At 42.0% G+C, this 19,526-nt stretch overlaps 1 protein-coding gene across 2 annotated transcripts in view; it reads left to right on the forward strand.

Moving 5' to 3' along the window:
- LOC144653065 (sodium- and chloride-dependent GABA transporter 2-like) overlaps positions 1 to 19,526 on the forward strand; it is a 29,759-nt gene that overhangs the window by 6,099 nt on the left and 4,134 nt on the right. For both annotated transcript variants that reach the window (XR_013570661.1, XM_078512978.1), the window contains exons 7-13: positions 118 to 221; positions 3,311 to 3,435; positions 4,071 to 4,183; positions 4,566 to 4,703; positions 16,830 to 16,932; positions 17,776 to 17,876; positions 18,728 to 18,895. Coding sequence is in view for 1 of the 2 variants with exons in the window: in XM_078512978.1 (XP_078369104.1) it covers positions 118 to 221; positions 3,311 to 3,435; positions 4,071 to 4,183; positions 4,566 to 4,703; positions 16,830 to 16,932; positions 17,776 to 17,876; positions 18,728 to 18,895 (852 nt within the window). In the remaining variant the exon portion in view is untranslated. The remainder of the gene's footprint in view (positions 1 to 117; positions 222 to 3,310; positions 3,436 to 4,070; positions 4,184 to 4,565; positions 4,704 to 16,829; positions 16,933 to 17,775; positions 17,877 to 18,727; positions 18,896 to 19,526) is intronic.

Below are 19,526 nucleotides of genomic sequence, written 5' to 3' on the forward strand. Positions count from 1 at the left end.
CATTAAAGAGTGTTCAAATTATTACACCTGCCTATTCTGGGAAGAATTGAAACAACTTTGATGTTTGATTTGGAGAGAGGGAAAATGGTGTCTTATTAGTATTCACTGTAAATGTAGGTTTGGCTGGATGCTGGAACACAAGTGTTTTTTTCCTATTCCATTGGTCTTGGTACTCTTATTGCACTAGGAAGCTACAACAAGTTTAAAACAAACTGCTACAGGTGAGTTTACATGTATATGTGCAAATACATACCTTACTGAGAAGAGCCTGTACTCTGTTGAACTCAGTCTACATAATTATTTGTTTCATCCATGTGCTCTGTTGAATTGAACTGTCAAATGATAAACCAGTGGCAATGAAAAATAAGTCTTGTGCACAGCTCATCAGGTGCCAATAACAAGACTTACAAGACTATACACACTAAGCACTCAAGCACCTTAAATCATTTTTATTTAAGCAAAAAATGTGGTTAAGGACATATCAGGAAAGGACAGGAAAGATATTTAAGCAAAAAATGTGGTATCAGGAAACATGTTCAAACTACTGTTATGCCTGGTTCAGACAAGCAACATAATGGCATAATGGCAAGGGAACGGAAATGAAAAACACCTCATGTTGATGCTTTATGTCACAATGATCTCCCAGAAAGTCAGACCCCAGGCCACTGAGTCTCAAAAACTCAGACCTTCCTGTGTCTTGAAAACTCAGATCCCAAGAACCCAGGTGACAAAACCAGGTTCTGAGTCATTTGCAGGTCATGTGTTGCAGGGGTGGGGCCTGCAGCGGGCTCCACACCAAAACCAGGTTCTGGGTCATTTGCAGGTCATGTGTTGCAGGGGTGGGGCCTGCAGCGGGCTCCACACCAAAACCAGGTTCTGAGTCATTTGCAGGTCATATGTTGCAGGGGTGGGGCCTGCAGCGGGCTCCACACCAAAACCAGGGTCTGGGTCATTTGCAGGTCGTGTGTTGCAGGGGTGGGGCCTGCAGCGGGCTCCACACCAAAACCAGGTTCTGAGTCATTTGCAGGTCATATGTTGCAGGGGGTGGGGCCTGCAGCGGGCTCCACACCAAAACCAGGTTCTGAGTCATTTGCAGGTCATATGTTGCAGGGGTGGGGCCTGCAGCGGGCTCCACACCAAAACCAGGGTCTGGGTCATTTGCAGGTCATGTGTTGCAGGGGTGGGGCCTGCAGCGGGCTCCACACCAAAACCAGGGTCTGAGTCATTTGCAGGTCATGTGTTGCAGGGGTGGGGCCTGCAGCGGGCTCCACACCAAAACCAGGGTCTGAGTCATTTGCAGGTCATGTGTTGCAGGGGTGGGGCCTGCAGCGGGCTCCACACCAAAACCAGGGTCTGAGTCATTTGCAGGTCATGTGTTGCAGGGGTGGGGCCTGCAGCGGGCTCCACACCAAAACCAGGTTCTGAGTCATTTGCAGGTCATGTGTTGCAGGGGTAGGGCCTGCAGCGGGCTCCACACCAAAACCAGGGTCTGAGTCATTTGCAGGTCATGTGTTGCAGGGGTGGGGCCTGCAGCGGGCTCCACACCAAAACCAGAGTCTGAGTCATTTGCAGGTCATGTGTTGCAGGGGTGGGGCCTGCAGCGGGCTCCACACCAAAACCAGGGTCTGGGTCATTTGCAGGTCATGTGTTGCAGGGGTGGGGCCTGCAGCGGGCTCCACACCAAAACCAGGGTCTGAGTCATTTGCAGGTCATGTGTTGCAGGGGTGGGGCCTGCAGTAGGCTCCACACCAAAACCAGGGTCTGAGTCATTTGCAGGTCATGTGTTGCAGGGGTGGGGCCTGCAGCGGGCTCCACACCAAAACCAGGGTCTGAGTCATTTGCAGGTCATGTGTTGCAGGGGTGGGGCCTGCAGCAGGCTCCACACCAAAACCAGGGTCTGCGTCATTTGCAGGTCATGTGTTGCAGGGGTGGGGCCTGCAGCGGGCTCCACACCAAAACCAGGGTCTGAGTCATTTGCAGGTCATGTGTTGCAGGGGTGGGGCCTGCAGCGGGCTCCACACCAAAACCAGGTTCTGAGTCATTTGCAGGTCATGTGTTGCAGGGGTGGGGCCTGCAGCGGGCTCCACACCAAAACCAGGGTCTGAGTCATTTGCAGGTCATGTGTTGCAAGGGTGGGGCCTGCAGCGGGCTCCACACCAAAACCAGGGTCTGAGTCATTTGCAGGTCATGTGTTGCAGGGGTGGGGCCTGCAGCGGGCTCCACACCAAAACCAGGGTCTGAGTCATTTGCAGGTCATGTGTTGCAGGGGTGGGGCCTGCAGCGGGCTCCACACCAAAACCAGGGTCTGGGTCATTTGCAGGTCATGTGTTGCAGGGGTGGGGCCTGCAGCGGGCTCCACACCAAAACCAGGGTCTGAGTCATTTGCAGGTCATGTGTTGCAGGGGTGGGGCCTGCAGTAGGCTCCACACCAAAACCAGGGTCTGAGTCATTTGCAGGTCATGTGTTGCAGGGGTGGGGCCTGCAGCGGGCTCCACACCAAAACCAGGGTCTGAGTCATTTGCAGGTCATGTGTTGCAGGGGTGGGGCCTGCAGCAGGCTCCACACCAAAACCAGGGTCTGCGTCATTTGCAGGTCATGTGTTGCAGGGGTGGGGCCTGCAGCGGGCTCCACACCAAAACCAGGGTCTGAGTCATTTGCAGGTCATGTGTTGCAGGGGTGGGGCCTGCAGCGGGCTCCACACCAAAACCAGGGTTTGAGTCATTTGCAGGTCATGTGTTGCAGGGGTGGGGCCTGCAGCGGGCTCCACACCAAAACCAGGGTCTGAGTCATTTGCAGGTCATGTGTTGCAGGGGTGGGGCCTGCAGCGGGCTCCACACCAAAACCAGGTTCTGAGTCATTTGCAGGTCATGTGTTGCAGGGGTGGGGCCTGCAGCGGGCTCCACACCAAAACCAGGGTCTGGGTCATTTGCAGGTCATGTGTTGCAGGGGTGGGGCCTGCAGCGGGCTCCACACCAAAACCAGGGTCTGAGTCATTTGCAGGTCATGTGTTGCAGGGGTGGGGCCTGCAGTGGGCTCCACACCAAAACCAGGGTCTGAGTCATTTGCAGGTCATGTGTTGCAGGGGTGGGGCCTGCAGTGGGCTCCACACCAAAACCAGGGTCTGGGTCATTTGCAGGTCATGTGTTGCAGGGGTGGGGCCTGCAGTGGGCTCCACACCAAAACCAGGTTCTGGGTTCTCCTTTTGGTTTCATTTGCATATATTGCTAAAATTAGCAATGATAATTATTATTGATGAACATAATAAAGCATCCTTCATCAAGATGATGTTATGTTAATTATTGTGTTTTAGGGATTGCATCATATTTGCCTGTGTAAATAGTGGAACTAGTCTTTATGGAGGATTTGTCATTTTTTCGGTGCTGGGATTCATGGCACAGAAACAGGGTGTGCCAGTGGCTGATGTGGCAAAGTCAGGTAAGGTGTATGTATAAAACATGTAGCAAACATCCAATACACCTGGCATTCGTTCAAACAACAAAATACTTATACAGTCTGTCCTGATCCAAAAAAGGTGGCTAAAGAAATTCAGCCACACCAGTGCCTTCCATTTTTGCAAAGCCCATTCCCCTTTCTTTGTTTCAGGCCATTTGATTTTCTACATCAATGTGATAAAGGTGATGGTAAATGAATCTCTTCAAGGGTGCAAAGAAATTCAATTTTCCAGCTTGCAGTTTCGGGCAAGCCATCGCCAGGATATACTAGCCTGAAGCATAATTCATTTCCTCAAAAAATTTCCCCGAAAACTTTCACTTGCCAGATGGGCAAGTGAAGGATAAAATCCACTAGCTGGGGTGCAAAATCCACTAGCCTCGGGCTATCGTACATGTATGCAGTTCTTTGCACACTGCTCTTCTGAAAATTCACTCATCTCCCTTCTTAAGAGTTTTAATTAAATTATCAAAGGTAGAGGCGTAGAAGTTTAGAGGATTAGAGTTTACAAATATTGTCAACAGTTGTTTTGGCAATGTTCATTTTAGCCCAAAATCACTAACACCCTTTTTTCACCGAGCCCTTCAATTATATGATGATATATTTTCTTATGTTATCAGGTCCTGGTTTAGCATTTGTTGCATACCCTGCAGCAGTAGCAGAGATGCCAATTGCTCCTCTGTGGTCCATATTGTTTTTCTTTATGGTGATCTTGTTAGGACTTGACAGTGAGGTAAGTCTTATTTTCATAAGACACCACTTTTACTGCATGCAGACCACAAAATTGCTGCAACTGTATGAACTGGAGGAGGACAACCCAACAAGTAGTATTGGATCTATAGGGAAGCAACAAAGAAACAAACTCTTGCTGCATATAAAACGGCAGCACCAGCCATAGCTCAAACTCAGTGCACGTCAAAACTGATTCAGCTTCACCTGCACTTGTAGCAATATCAGTCTTCTCACTTAGATGAGCTGCTACATATACTGCTTTCCTTTCACAAACAGAGACCATCCCAGCTTGTAGGGACACGCTCTTGAGCCACATAAAAACTGCAGTAAGCCACCTTAAAGCTCTCATTATTGTGCTTGTCATTTGTAACATTTTTTTCTAGTTTGTTGGAGTGGAGGGATTTGTAACAGCCATTGTTGACCTGTTTCCACATCATCTGAGGCGTGGTCACCGCAAGGAGATCTTTATTGCCCTTTGCTCTGTTTTCTGGTTTTTAATTGGACTGTCTATGGTGACCGAGGTAATTATTGCACTAATTTTTCGTGTTTGGATAATAATTACCTATTATAAATTGTAGGTAGGACTTGCATAAATTTTTAAGAAATACTGACTGACATTTGAAGCAATGTTTTGTTTTACTTATAAAACCTGGAAATGTTTCATTCTGAAATCTTTGTCTAGTTTTCCAAACCTGGAATAACTACGGAAAATGAATTATAATGGTCCTTAAGGGGGCAAATCTCTATTTTTTAGAATTTCTGGACAGGACGGTTAAAATCGAATTTTTTTATTACGTCAAAAAGACCCTTTGGGTGAACTATTTTTGAAAATATTATGTAAAACTTCCAGCGAGTTTTATTTTTTGAGAAAACGAGGAAAGTTTGTAATTCGAGCCCATGCTGTCTGTACGCAGAGGAAAACTAATTAATTGACAGCAATTTCGTGACATTTTCGATGCGCTCAAGTTCTACCGATCGCAATTTAATTTACATACCGAATTTGACCTAACTTCAGAGGGCTAGAACTCCAAGGGTATATGTTTCTATCGGTAAAACATGGGTTCTTTGGAAAGCCCTATTCTTCCATCTTATCATATCCGAAGCGTTAGTTTGGCCCGTAAAAAATGAGTGCGCCAGCACGAAAAATATACAGGCATTTTTGACATGTTTCCGCCATTTTCATTCTGCAGCCAACCGGGTAATGTCGAACTAAATTGTTAAAACGAATTAAATTTGGTCTTATACTATCTCCGTTATCAGTTTCAATGAGTTTACTTTTGCGCTACAAAACTACAATATCTTAATTTTAACGGAAAGGAACGGTTTTAATTAAAAAATAAAGCAACAAACAAGACATGCTCACCTTGTGCCTGTGCCGCCGTTAATTTATGTGAGGAAAGAGACTTGTCGCTTATGTTGTTTCCATTTCCACTGAAGCGTTTCTGTCCACTTCTCAGTTTTTAGATATAAGAATACACTTTTCACGCAAATACATCTGAATTTAGACGACATTCCTGACATTTGGCAAGAAATCATATCCACCAAAACGGCAAATTCGTGTTCGGCTCCTGTTCATTATACTCGTCACGCAAGAGAGTTTATTGATATCATATTTCCAACACAAGTTGACGTGACGTAGGGACGGGCCATTGAAGTAACCAGAGGGGTGTTGACTTTTTTCCAAAAAACTGATACAAGAAAGACGGAAGTGACATAAAGCATAGTTTAAAAAAGAGGGTAAAGAAAGAACCAAAACAAGCAGTAGTTGTCATCTTTTGAAGGAGGAGTTTGGGTGGGGGGGGGGGGGGGGTCGTATTAGAAATTTTGGATTTTGTGTGGGGAACAGGGGAAAAACGTTCTGATAAAGAGAGGCGAAATATATTTAACAGGCATAATCAAATCCCTCCCCCTCAACCCCATCGGCAACCTGAACGGTCCCAGGAGCCCCCAATGCCGCTTAATACAGAAAACAAACCCGAGAAATGAATTTCAGTAATGATATTTATAATAATTTTTGCGTAAATCTTACATGCGTTACGAAAGAGGCCTGTATCTTTAGGCAAAAACTGAACGTCGTGCAATGCTTGTGCCCTAGAATAAATCCTGCAGACAAGTAAGCCCACTTACCCCCTTCCAGTATTATATTTAATGGTCACTTATAGGTAAACATCTGCGTCCGCGTGACCACAATGTACACTGGGGCCTATTTTGACTATAGTTAGGCGTCATGAAAGGTGTAACCGTAGCGGAAAAGAATTAAAATAATCGATTTGGTATATGTGATAGATATAGACGTCCACTGTTCTTTTTACAGGCCTGGTGAAATTTTGTCCGCCAAACAAGCCGTAGCCTGATCCCGCGGGCCTGATATAGCTTCAGGCAGTCGGTTTATAGTACAGGTATTAGTTTTGGAGTGGCGCAAAAAAAAAATAAAACAATCAATTAATCAATCAATCAATATATATATATAAAAAAAAATTAAAAAATAAATAAATATAAAAGAGAGAGTTGTGGGTTGTTCTGATAGACAGGGAGAATGAATAAGGTTTCCCGCTACTTCACCTGCAGAAGACCCTCGCAATTTTTTCCGCTCGCCGTTAACGTTATTCCCGTTGATCGCATTTTTTCGTGCTTCTCCCAAAGTGTGCACCAGGATTCTTGGTTCAGCTACAAGCAAAAGAAATTAGCAATGGTCGTCCGGTTTACGTTTGGCGGATAACATTTCAGCAGCCGCATGGTTTTAATTACCGTATTTTCTCGATTAAATGCCGGACTTCGATTAAACGCCGGCCTTGTATAAAAGCCGGGTCAAAATTGCTTATTTTTAAGCGATGACGTGCAACTGATGACGTCATCGCTTTAATGCAGGCACCCGATCGACCGGATCCGTTTAGCCCAATCGAACAGAAATCAAGTTTAACTTAATAACAAGAAATCGCCGCGTAGCAAAAGCAAAATACTCCCGTGCAGTAAGAATGGGACCCAACAATGTATATAAACGAAAGAGACTAAATTTTATGTGATGGGATCTATTAGATTTAGTAGACAGAGATTTCTAGTTCTTGGACTGAGAGACCGTTTGACCTTTCTCGCAGCTTAAAAGCTAGCTCCCGCGTATCGTATGTCGTTTGTCGCAAGTCACGCTATAATATAACGTAATCTTTGTTAAGACAACATAGGGAAATCAATATATATATATATATATATATATATATATATATATATATATATATATATATATAAAATAAAATATCACTGCAGTTGTACAATTGAGCAAATCTACGAAGAAAATGTATTTTTAACCCCTTGTGAAACGTCATCGCTTCAGCATGTATTGCATGCCGTTTATTTAATAAATGCCGGGGGCATTTGTTCGAAGTCCCGGTATTTATATGAAGTCAAGCTAACAAGTAAGTTTATAGCCTGCGAGCAGGCTCTCTATTCGGGGGCAACGTGACTATATTATTATTGAACTCCTCGAGCGCCGAAAGCGCGATCCCGCGAGTGCCGAAGGCGCGAGTGCGTTGGCGAAGCGAGCCCCCAGAGGGAGAGCCTGCACGCAAGCCATTGAATTTCAAATCCGGCCCCTCGAAATGTGACAACTTGTTGACAACTCGCTACGCTGCACTTCCGGTGTCAATATATCGATCGATGCCTCTTCATAGATCGATTGAACGCTCGCGCGTTTATTTCAAAAAAAAGTTGAAAACAAAGAGAGTTAATGTTGCTGTATCTCCAACTGTACATTTTTGGTAAAATATGGAACTGGTAAATAGGTTCGCATGTAAACGGAAAATTCATTTGAAGCGTCAAATCGCGATGGGAGCCGCGGACAAATGATGACATATGTACGAACAAATTGAAAAACAATTCGCAAAATTGTCTAGTTTGTCCAGCCGTGTGTGCGATTCGTGTCCCCGAAAAAATCAGAAAATCGAACTTAACTAGTGAGCATCACTCTGCGAACGGCATTTGTAAAGCTGCTTTATTCTCCTGCGCGTTTCATCCGACTGTCGCGGACTTCTCAGCCGATGCAAATATCAACTGCGAACTGACGCTCGTAACGCCGGTTAAATCTTGCAAAGCAACACAGTTCAACCCACCGATTGTCCCTCCTTCACCTGGTCTTCAATTATGCTGGAAAGTGGGCATATTACTAAAACGATAGTGTCTGAGAGTCGCTCGTAAACTTTCTTCTCCGTCATTGCCACTGAAAACAGTTGAAATATGAAGCAATATTGCCGTAACCGGTTTGCATAACCGCAAAAACATCGCGTCAGTTTGCCGCATCTTCCTGTTCTTGTTTTAAGTTAAGGAGATCGTTAGAATCAAGCGAAAGTTTCCAAAATGCTTCATGAACGCTGCTGAACGAACTCGCGTGCCTATTCACGGACGCCGGCCGTAGTTGATTTGGCTTTGATATGGACTCTGGTTTTTCTCACATTAATTGAGCCTGTCATTTTTGACCAATCAGAGTGCTGCGTTCGTGGACGAACGCGCCGGATTTGAAATTCAATGGCGTGCGTGCAGGCTCTCAATTTTGGTCGCGGGCTCGCTTCGCTCGCCGACTCGCGCCTTCGGCACTCGCGGGATCGCGCCTTCGGCGCCTTCGGCGCTCCAAGAGCGCTTCAATATTCACGTTGCCCCCGAATAGAGAGCCTGCTCGCAGGCTAGTAAGTTTATTTACATGAATGGCACTGCTATGACATACTAGTGCGGTAAGCTGCTTTCGAAATTTCAATGAACATTCAAAAGAAAAGGCTGGCGTAACATAGCTAGGATGGACGTTGTACAACAAATATAACTTGTTAGCAGTTTTCGCATTCCTGTCTTTATTACTGACGCATTTTCTTTCTTGTCAATTATGTGTTAATACTCACAGTCATTGAAATCTCTAGAAACCCTCCAGCATTTGTTTATAAGTTTGAGGCGTTTATGAACTTAAAACTTTGTATCCATAAACTTTACTTCATGCTCCTTTATAGTTAAAATACCATTTACCGGTATGTTCTGTTTGTCATAAATCTTGATTGCAACATAAACATGTTCAATCCGCAATAATGTACCTTTGGGAAACTGTCGACTTTAGATGCCCAGGGAAAGTTTTTCGGGGCAAAACGAAGAGAAAAAATCGCCCTGCCTTGTAAAACTGCCCCTTGGTCTCAGAGATCGATAAAAACAAATCAAACTGAAAATTTGACAGAAATTTGCATTCCGTTAATAAACCCCCGGCTCGGATTAAACGGGGACTCCTTAATGCAGTGTAGCAAATCTAAATGACGCCAGCTCGAAGAGCCAACGCAAATAAAGTGCCCAATAACCCGTACACTGTATCAAGTTCCTAGCTGGAGGGGGGTAGGGGTTAAAAATTTTCAGTCTACTTGTCTACAGGATTTTATTCTAGGGCACAAGCATTGCACGACGTTCAGTTTTTGCTTAAAGATACAGGCCTCTTTCGTAACGCATGTAAGATTTATGCAAGAACTATTATAAATTACTGAAATTCATTTCTCGGGTTTGTTTTCTGTATTAAGCGACATTTGGGAGCTCCTGGGACCGTTCAGGTTGCCAATGGGGTTGAGGGGGAGGGATTTGATTATGCCGGTTAAATATATTTCGCCTCTCTTTATCAGAACGTTTTTCCCCTGTTCCCCACACAAAATCCAAAATTTCTAATACGACCCGGTTGGCTGCAGAATGAAAATGACGGAAACATGTCAAAAATGCCTGTATATTTTTCATGCTAGCGCACTCATTTTTTACGGGCCAAACTAACGCTTCGAATATGATAAGATGGATGAATAGGGCTTTCCAAAGAACCCATGTTTTACCGATAGAAACGTATACCCTTGGAGTTCTATCCCTCTGAAGTTAGGTCAAATTCGGTATGTAAATTAAATTGCGATCGGTAGAATTTTTAACACGGTAAAAAGGTGTCAACAATTACATATTTCAGGAAGATTTTCTGTTCAAAAGAAAGACCTAAGGATGGTTAATTACTCCTGTAAAAATGAAATCAAGGCAAGTTTCTGGACTTGAGCGAGCGAGCGAAAATGCATCGAAAATGCCACGAAATTGCTGTCAATTAATTAGTTTTCCTCGGCGTACAGACAGCATGAGCTCGAATTACAAACTTTCCTTGTTTTCTCAAAAAATAAAACTCGCTGGAAGTTTTACATAATATTTTCAAAAAAGGTTCACCCAAAGGGTCTTTTTGGCGTAATAAAAAAAATTTGATTTTAACCGTCCTGTCCATAAATTCTAAAAAAATAGAGATTTGCCCTCTTAAGGGGGGAGACCCTTAACTACATAATGTGAAATAAAAAAAGATATGTAAAATAATGATGTCTCACATATTAATAGGCCCATTCCAAGAGTTACAAGCATAATAATAGGTTAAATCCACAAATAATTTTGCCAGGGCACATGGTTTTCCTTTTTGACAGCGAAAAAACAAAACAACAGAACAGAACAGAACAACAACAAAGTAATGACAAAATAATTAATGTAACATCAATTGATGTAAAAATGAATTTGCCTCTTTTACAAAATCTATTATTGAAGTTGGATTAAAAAATGTCCCCCTCCCCATCTCAAAGCAAATTTCCATACTTAAAATATTTCAAGCTAAAAGGTTAACAAAGGTTTTGAAAATATATGTGTGTCAATTACCATAACTGCTCGAATTAGCATCTGGACGCGTATTTATTTTGTAAGGCGAGGGCGCTTATTTCGTTTATCAATTTTCAGCCTCAAAATGACAGGGTCTTTATTGCTACTGAACCCACACTGTAACATAATAATAAAAATACTCTAATAGCAATTTTTTTGTAAAACTTGAGCCTGAAACATTCTTAAGACGTTCTTAACCAGGTGGTGGCTTAAGTCACTGGTTGGCCTTGTAATTCTAGGAACTTTCAAGGCAATAACAAGAAACTGGCGATTTTTTTTATGAGGAACTTAAGTACTAACATGAAGTGCCTATGCACTCACATGGATATTTCCCTTAAAGAAATGAGAAGTAAGCTATCTGTGCTGTTGTGTTGTATTCATTATAAATACTGTAATGTCTCATATTTCCTACGTTCTGTAACTCATTCTTTTTTAGGCTTATTATATACTCAACAAAATACCGCGTTTTTGATTGGTCAATGACGAATGCATAAATAGGTTATAGAGTGCAAATTGGGGTTATAGAGTGCAATACAGAAGTTGCTATGGAAACACCGGGGAAGCGCCAAATTTGAAAACCAAATTAAAAAATGGCGGACAGCCGGTTTGCTTTGTCAAACCAAAATATCGTCGAGCAACTTAAGGAAAATGCGAGAAACAAAAACACGTTGAAAGCTACACAGACCTGGTTGAATGTTTGGCAAACATGGGCAACAGAGAGAAAAGTAAACCCAAAAATGGAAGAATACGAGCACGAACAACTCGATGAGATGTTGCAAACCTTCTACACAGAAATACGCACAAAAGACGGGTTTGAATACGAACCTGAGAGTTAAAAATCCATGCTGGCAGCCCTTGACCGCTATTTAAAAGAACACGGCTACAAGTACTCGATAATTAGAGACCGAGAGTTCCACCAGTCCAAATTGGTACTTGAAGGAAAAGTGAAGTGTCTCCGACAGCAGGGAAAAGGCAAAAGACCCAACGCCGCGAACGCACTGACAACCGAGGAAGAAGAAATGCTATGGAGTGAACAAAGTCTCGGTGACTGCAGCCCAAGAGTTCTTTCCCAGACGATGTGGTGGCTCTTGACTCAACATTTTGGCCTGAGGGGAAGACAGGAACACCACTCAATGGAAGTCGAGGACTTTAGTTTTTGTGTGGACGACAGCGGCACAGAGTACGTCACATTTAAAGAGAATCCTACAAAAACGAGGCAGGGAGGACTTAACACAAAACATCGTAGTGTTCTGCCAAAAATGTTCGCTACTGGCGGTCAGAGATGTCCCGTTGAGTTGCTGAAGCAATACCTCAGTAGACGTCCTCAAGAGCTGTGAGAAAAAGGTCCTTTTTACCTTGCCATAATTGAAAACCCCAAAACAAATGTTTGGTACAAAAAGCAGCGCCTCGGCGTAAACAGTATCGACAACATGATGAAGAGTGTTGTAAAGAACACACCTCTGGAGAAAAGCAAGAAGAGATTGACTAAACACAGCGCAAGGAAGACGGTTGTGAAGAAACTGAGGGCAGCAAGCGTCGAGAGGCAGTCGATAATCCAGGTGACTGGACACGTAAGCTAGAAATCTCTTAACGACTACGATGAAGGTAGCAAGAAGGAACAGCAACAACTCTCCAACATTATCAGCATGCCTCCACAGTCAGCAGCTTCGAGCAGTTTCGCAGGTGTACCCGCAATGCCGTCTTTTCCCGCTACAACTTCAAGAGGTGAACAGGTGAACACAAGCAGCCATGCTCACACCGTGAACAATTTTCACAACTGCCAAGTCACATTTAATGTGATTCAAGGACAGTGCACTTCACTTAAGTCTGTGAATCCGAATGCTATTTAGTGAGTCCGATTGAGATTAAAAACATTCAGGAACATTTGAAAAGAGATAAGTGAACCAGTATTCTTGTCGCTTTTAACAACTGAAATTTAGCTTTTTGAGTTCAGCTTGTAAGCGTATATTTTCTCAGAAACTTTTCAAAACTTCACGCTTGATTTGCCTTGTCACAACATGATATTTTTTGATTGGTTCAAATAAAACATGTGAGCATTTGGGAAACCATTGAAGCATTTCATGTGGTACGCATGGCGTGCAAATAGCGCGACGCAGTAATTTTTGTTGAGTACATAATAAATAAAAAATCGTATGAGCTTGCTCGTGCATTACGTGATTTATGGTCACTTGTGATGTTTTAAAAGTTCTCAAATTGCACTCGCCTACGGCTCGGGCAATTTTGAGAACTTTTAAAACATCACTCGTGCCCATAAATCACGTAATGCACTCGCGTTCATACGATTTCCTGTACTTATTTGATGGGCAGCGCTTCTTCATTATTTTTTTTGTCTAAGGAGGGGCGCTAATTTGAAGTGGGGACTTAGGTGAAGCTGGGTGCTATTTTGAGCATTTGCGGTAATTTGCACACCACCTAATATATTTCAAAGTCATAATGTTATAATCCCAGCAAGAAAACTTTAAAGCATGATTTAATATAATCCTTGGTTACTATTGTTAGCGGCTATTAATTGTGATCGACCAAGGAGAACGCATTCCTAACTTTGTGTTGTATCCTGTGTACATACTGGGTGTCCTGCTCAAAATGGCTTGCTTTCATTTAGTCGACAGCGATTTTATGCACTTGCCACACACGACATCGCATACAATGTGGACCTTCCCTGGCGCTTCGATTTTCAATTTAGTCGTATATTGTTGAAAATGGGTCTCACAATAAGATGGTGTGTGCGACATCTGTTGTTTTGTTGTCAACCTTCTCGCCTTCGATGACTATTGACCATGGTGTTTCGGTGACAAAGCAAAGCAAACAAAGTACCTCCTGATCAGCCATTGTAGATTGTACTCAGCAGTCATAACATGACCACAGCCAGCGGTCACAAGTTTTTTATTTGGTGGTAAGTGTGCCACAAATGAAATCTATTGACACCGTAAATCTATCAAATTGTTTTTAGGCTTGGCGGCTATCGATCATGTTTGATTTTGACACCTGGCTGGCAAATTGTGGAGGTCAAATTGTTAAAGCGGGCAAATTTAAGGCCCATAAAATTGACTCCAATGCACTCTGTTAACTGATGATTGTAATACTAGTTTTAGGAATTTTTTTTGTGCAAAATTTAGTTACTATTAAATAAAGCGATTTTCATAAAAATTAAAAAATAGCGATATTGTGTAAACCAGTTTTTCATGAACATATAGCTAAGATGGAAACATGAGCCCAAAGTTACTTTAAATTGCACAAACATCATCATTCCTCAGAAAGGACAAAGTTAATTAAAAATGTCAGAAAATAGATCCTCGTCAGGGAAAGCAGTCTTGCCTTGTATGACAGCAGTGAGGCTGCCCTTCTCTCAACCCTTCTTATTGTTGTCCTTTGTGAGCCTTGTGACGTTGACATTGTCATACAGTACATACTGTGTGTACAGAAAAGGGGGAGGTACTTAAATTTAACACATATTTGACAGAGACAAATTTTCGCGATTTTCCCCCAACTCGCTTAAATGACTTAAAAAAATTAGCCGCTAACAAAAGTAACAGTAAGGTATACTTCTGTAAAGTGTTAAGAACAGTGGGATGGAGGGCACCATTTATACAAATTAGTTGTTAATTATTATCATCATTATTATAATTATTATTATTACTACTTATTATTTAATATTTATTAAGCTTAAAATGAAGTGGAGAAATTTATTTTCAAGCTCTATATTTAAGCCATTCAAGCAATTTCTTTTTTTTCCTTTTAGCCTGAAAAAATTAAAGGGTTACCATGGGATTCAAACCCATGTCTTCCAAGATACTGGTTTGTTGCTTTACCAACTGAGCTATGAAGCCTTGTTTTCAGGTGGTGGTAACTAATGCCTGAACTGGCTCCATTACTTAACTCAAGGATGCACCCACATAATTTTGATTCACTGTGTCAAATTCAGTCACAGCCTATTTGCACAGTGCATTATAGGTGATCAGCAGCATTTGGAAAAAGTCTGGAATTTTTTTCATCTTCAGCAAGTTCTCTGTTGTCCAGTTAAGTTTGTCAGCTAGGTAAGCTGTTATCCCAGCTTTTGGAAATACATGTATGTCATACATTATACACTTAATGATAGTTCCTGAGAGAAACATAGATTTTGCAATGTTGCCCCCTCAGAGACTTTGGCGGGAAACAGTTTTTATTGTAAAATGTCATGTGACCTTGAATTAGCCAATAAGAGTCACAATGTTGGGGAAAAATGTTCAGCTATACAACAACACAATGTGAATACAGATTAAAGACAAACATAACTCATTAGAGGGCATCTCTGTGATCTCTCCTCTCTAAAGAAATGATTATGATTATTATTAGGGTTGTTTTGATGGTAAATCATTCCAGACCCACAGGCACTAATAAGTCATTCATCTGTGTAACATTTTACAAATACTCTGCTTTCTGTTCTGAGTAAGATGTATATAATTTATTGTCTGTGTTGTACAAGCATTTGACTCAGCTGAGGGTGATCTGAATATTCATGTTGCAAAACAGAGACTTGTTTTGAAATTATTGCAAGATATTTATAAGTGAAGACCATTACAATCATTATCATTGTCACAATGTGCTGACCTATGCATTTTTGCAACTGCTGCATGCTAGTGATGGCACAGGCTTACCATCCTATGTTTGTGAGGTCACAGCATGCCCATATGAATATTCAAATTTCTTCACTAATTGCTATTGTAAATATTTAAGCTTTCTAAATTCGGCTTTTACATCTTGTATCTGTGATAAAATGAAGTAGAAACATTTTCTCATTGTGTATGTTTGTTCTTATGCCATTTTCTTGGTAATTTGAAGCACGCAAGAGCAGTTCTAGGAGTTAGCGTTTTCGACTCGTGTGCAGAATACAAATATTTACACAAGGCATGCAGCTTCGTCATCAAAGAATCGGGTACCGCCTCTTGCTTTTATCAGAGATCTCGGTCCTCGAAAGAAAAGTCTTTGAACTTATAATAGTCTGGCCTAATCTGAGTGCAATCAGTTCATGCCGTTCTTTTTAAACTAGCTGGAATATCAAATTAGGTCGTAAATTTGCCGGTTTATGATGATCTGTACCACCTACTTGGACAATTTACCGTATTTACTCGAATAAGTGCCCCCCCCGACCCCCCCCCCCCTGGCCCCAGCCCCCCCCCCCCGGTTTTTTTTTTTTTTTTTGTTTTCCCCCCCACCCCCGACCGCTATGCAATTTTTGCTGAAATTGGTCATCCTCTAGGGTACCCCCAAAAAATACTGTTTGGAAATCATGACGGCAAAGCCGAAGACAACTTGAACTGGGAAATAATTTGTACTAGCCATTACAAGGATTTGTTGAGTGAACTAACGAATATAAGTGTGAAGAAATGTTTTATAATTAAAACCATAAGAAATCAAGATGCAAATTAAAGTTCGTTCTCGTTGTCTTCGGCTTCGCCCTCTCGGTATCCCAACAGTATTTCTTTGGGGTACCCCAGAGGGGTAGTTGAACATGTTTCACTTTCTGGGGAGAGCATTGAACCTTTTACTTATAGCCAACTCTGCGCTACCGGCTTGTTTGTTTATCTACCATCTCAAATCCAACATGTGCTCATGGAATAATAATTATTGTACTGCATTTTTCATACCTCCAGCCTGAAAGGTACCCCTTTTTGGGCAGAGCCTCCCCTGCCCTGCTCCCCTGGCCCTGGGTCCTCTGGGTGCTCTTAAGACACTGGTCAGGTTCCAAGGTTGTCTGGTTATCAGAAGTTTGACTGTATTTAGTTTCTGATTGCTGAGGAAATTTAGGTCTTACAGTAGCCACTGTCAATGGCCAGTACAATTAAATGCTAGGTTGTTATCTTTTTCATCCATAAAATCAATATTTATTTGATTGCAGTTAATCAACTTAATGTATACTTTTATGGTAATTCGTATCAAAAGCCAGCAGCTTACAAACTTGTATGTTTCTTTTCCAGGGTGGGATGTATGTATTCCAGTTATTTGATGCCTATTCTGCTAGTGGTAGTGCACTCCTGTGGGTCTCGTTGTTTCAGAGTGTTGCTATTGGCTGGATCTATGGTGAGTGAAGCATACATTATCAAAACCTTTTTTTACAAAACAGCAGGTGAAAAACCCAGAGTCCTTGGATTTTTACTTTGACTAAAGGCATAGTTTAGTAACAGATCTAGAATGTGTATGGTCACATCATTTGTAAAGGAGAGAAATACCAGATTTATTATATTTTGGGCTGATTTTCAGCATTTGCCATGCTATGATCATAGCATTATTCTCTTAACTACCGTATTCGAAAATACCCAAGTAAAACTTTGCTTTAAATTATGATAAACTTCTCTCTGATTATATTGCTGGAAATGGCAGAAACAGTTGCATGCATTGTCAAGTTTTTGAACACTCTCTTTATTGTCCAGTTTGTGAAAGCAGGCTGTCATTTTGTTTTCAAAGCAAACACCCTCACCTGTATTTAAATTAGTTTTCTATATACATGTAGCTGGAATGTAGTGCTCAGTATTCCCTTGCCTGTACTCTGAGTGGGTGGATCATTACAACTTGGCTGGAAGACCAGCTATCAACAGAGAAAGGGATTAAACTTTTCAGTTGGCCGGCCTGAGTAGTGCTTCAACTAGCCTAGATACTGTACAATTCTAAACAATAAGCCCTGGGCTTATATTTGCTCAAGGTCCCTACAGGTGGACATATTTTTGAGAATTTTTTAAAAACTTTGCATCTTAGATAATGTTGTTAACTGTTTTCAACATCGATCTCTTTGAACAACAACCCTCTTAACATAAAAGTAACAGTCTTACTAATTTTTGCAACATGGTTACACCACGACTACTATTATCAATTTTGATTTAAGTTGCAGAGTTGGTGTTGTATGATGTGTTGTTAATTTATTCTCAGGTGGAAAACAATTCTATGATAACATGGCTTCTATGATTGGATTTCGGATCAATCCTTGGATCAGGCTGTGTTGGAAATATCTCACACCATTGTTTTGCTTGGTCAGTTATAATAAAATTATTAACAATAATGCAATTAAATGTCAGGTTTATTTGCATTTTTTGTTGTTAAAAGAACCCAGTTAACCCCTGGGTTGTGTTTAAAAATTATTAAAGACCCAGCCAGTATTCAAGGATGTATAGAAGATCAATGATTTTGAATATGCATGAATTAGAGGAGCAAGGATGGCACAGTGGTGAGAGCGCTCGCCTCCCACCAATGTGGCCTGGGTTCGATTCCAGTCCGGTGTCATATGTGCGTTACGTTTGTTGTTGGTTCTCGTCCTTGCTCCAAGAGTTTTTCTCTGGGTTCTCCAGTTTTCCTCCCTCCACAAAAACCAACACTTCCAAATTCCACTTCGATCAGGATTACACGGCCCCCACAAGCTTCTAGCTTTTAACCCAACCGTGTCTAAATAAAGGTAAGGTAAAGGTATATAGCGGTAGAGCAGACAAACAACTTCAAGCTAGGAGGTGCACATGCAGTGTTGAATACGTACCACAATAGGCCCCCCTCTTGTATTCAACCAATACATAACCCTGCCATGTTACCTTGTCAATCATAAAAGATAGCTGTGGAATGGAATGTATGTCAAAAATGAAAAGAGTCAGTGCAGATCAGGTTGGGACCCATTGAATGAAGAGGAGCAGGCCCTGCAGTACGGCTGACTGCTATATATGTGTTACCTGTATAGACAGAGTGTGCGAGTGTTGTACATTGAACTTTGCACTAAGGATAAGGATAGTAAACTGTCTACTGAGTCAAATAAGATAAGTGTTAAATACACCTTGATGATTTTAGCATGATTGTAGGCTAGCTGTTTGTATATAGCTAATGTTCATTATCATTGCAGGCTATATTTATATTCAGCCTTGTGACATACACACCACTGAAATACAATGAATACTCCTACCCTTTTTGGGGACAAGTGATTGGTTGGTGTATGGCATTGTCATCCATCATGTGCATTCCAGGTTTCATGATCTTCAAGTTTGTGACCACAGAAGGAACGTTACAAGAGGTAGTCATTCCTCAGATATTTTTATAAGGGCTACTATCTCCAAGAGTGGGAGGCACGGTGGCCTAATGGTTAGCGCGCCGGACTCCGGAGCGGGCGTTCCGGGTTCGAGGCCTGGCCGGGGTCACTGTGTTGTGTTCTTGGTCAAGACACTTTACTCTCATAGTGCCTCTCTCCACCCAGGTGTATTAAATAGGTGCTGGGGGGTACCCTGCGATGGACCAGCATCCCATCCAGGGGGGAGTACAAATACTTCTAGCTGCTTAATGCTAAGGAAACCGGGATAAGCTCTGGCAGTATGCGCCACTTTGGCTCGAAGCTGCCCTTTTTTACTATCTCCAAAGAAATGGCAATATTGATTTAAATAAGGAAGCCCAATTAAGCACTACTAAAGTACTCTGGGGAAAAAGGCATAGTAGTGTATACACCTATACCTGCCAACCCTCACATCAGCGAGTTGAAAACTTTTATGCCAACTCATGCTTACGAACCAATTTCTCACGCCTACCGGTATTGAAAAATGTGAGCTATTACAATCATAACTGACACACTTTCCAAAAAAATGTAAACTCCAACCAATACAAAAAAAAGAAAACTCCATATAAAATGAGTAAATATAAGACTTTCCCCTAAA

The sequence above is a fragment of the Oculina patagonica genome, chromosome 5 (genome assembly GCF_052425735.1).
Source record: "Oculina patagonica isolate OP01 chromosome 5, crgOcupat, whole genome shotgun sequence".
Taxonomy (NCBI): domain Eukaryota; kingdom Metazoa; phylum Cnidaria; class Anthozoa; order Scleractinia; family Oculinidae; genus Oculina; species Oculina patagonica.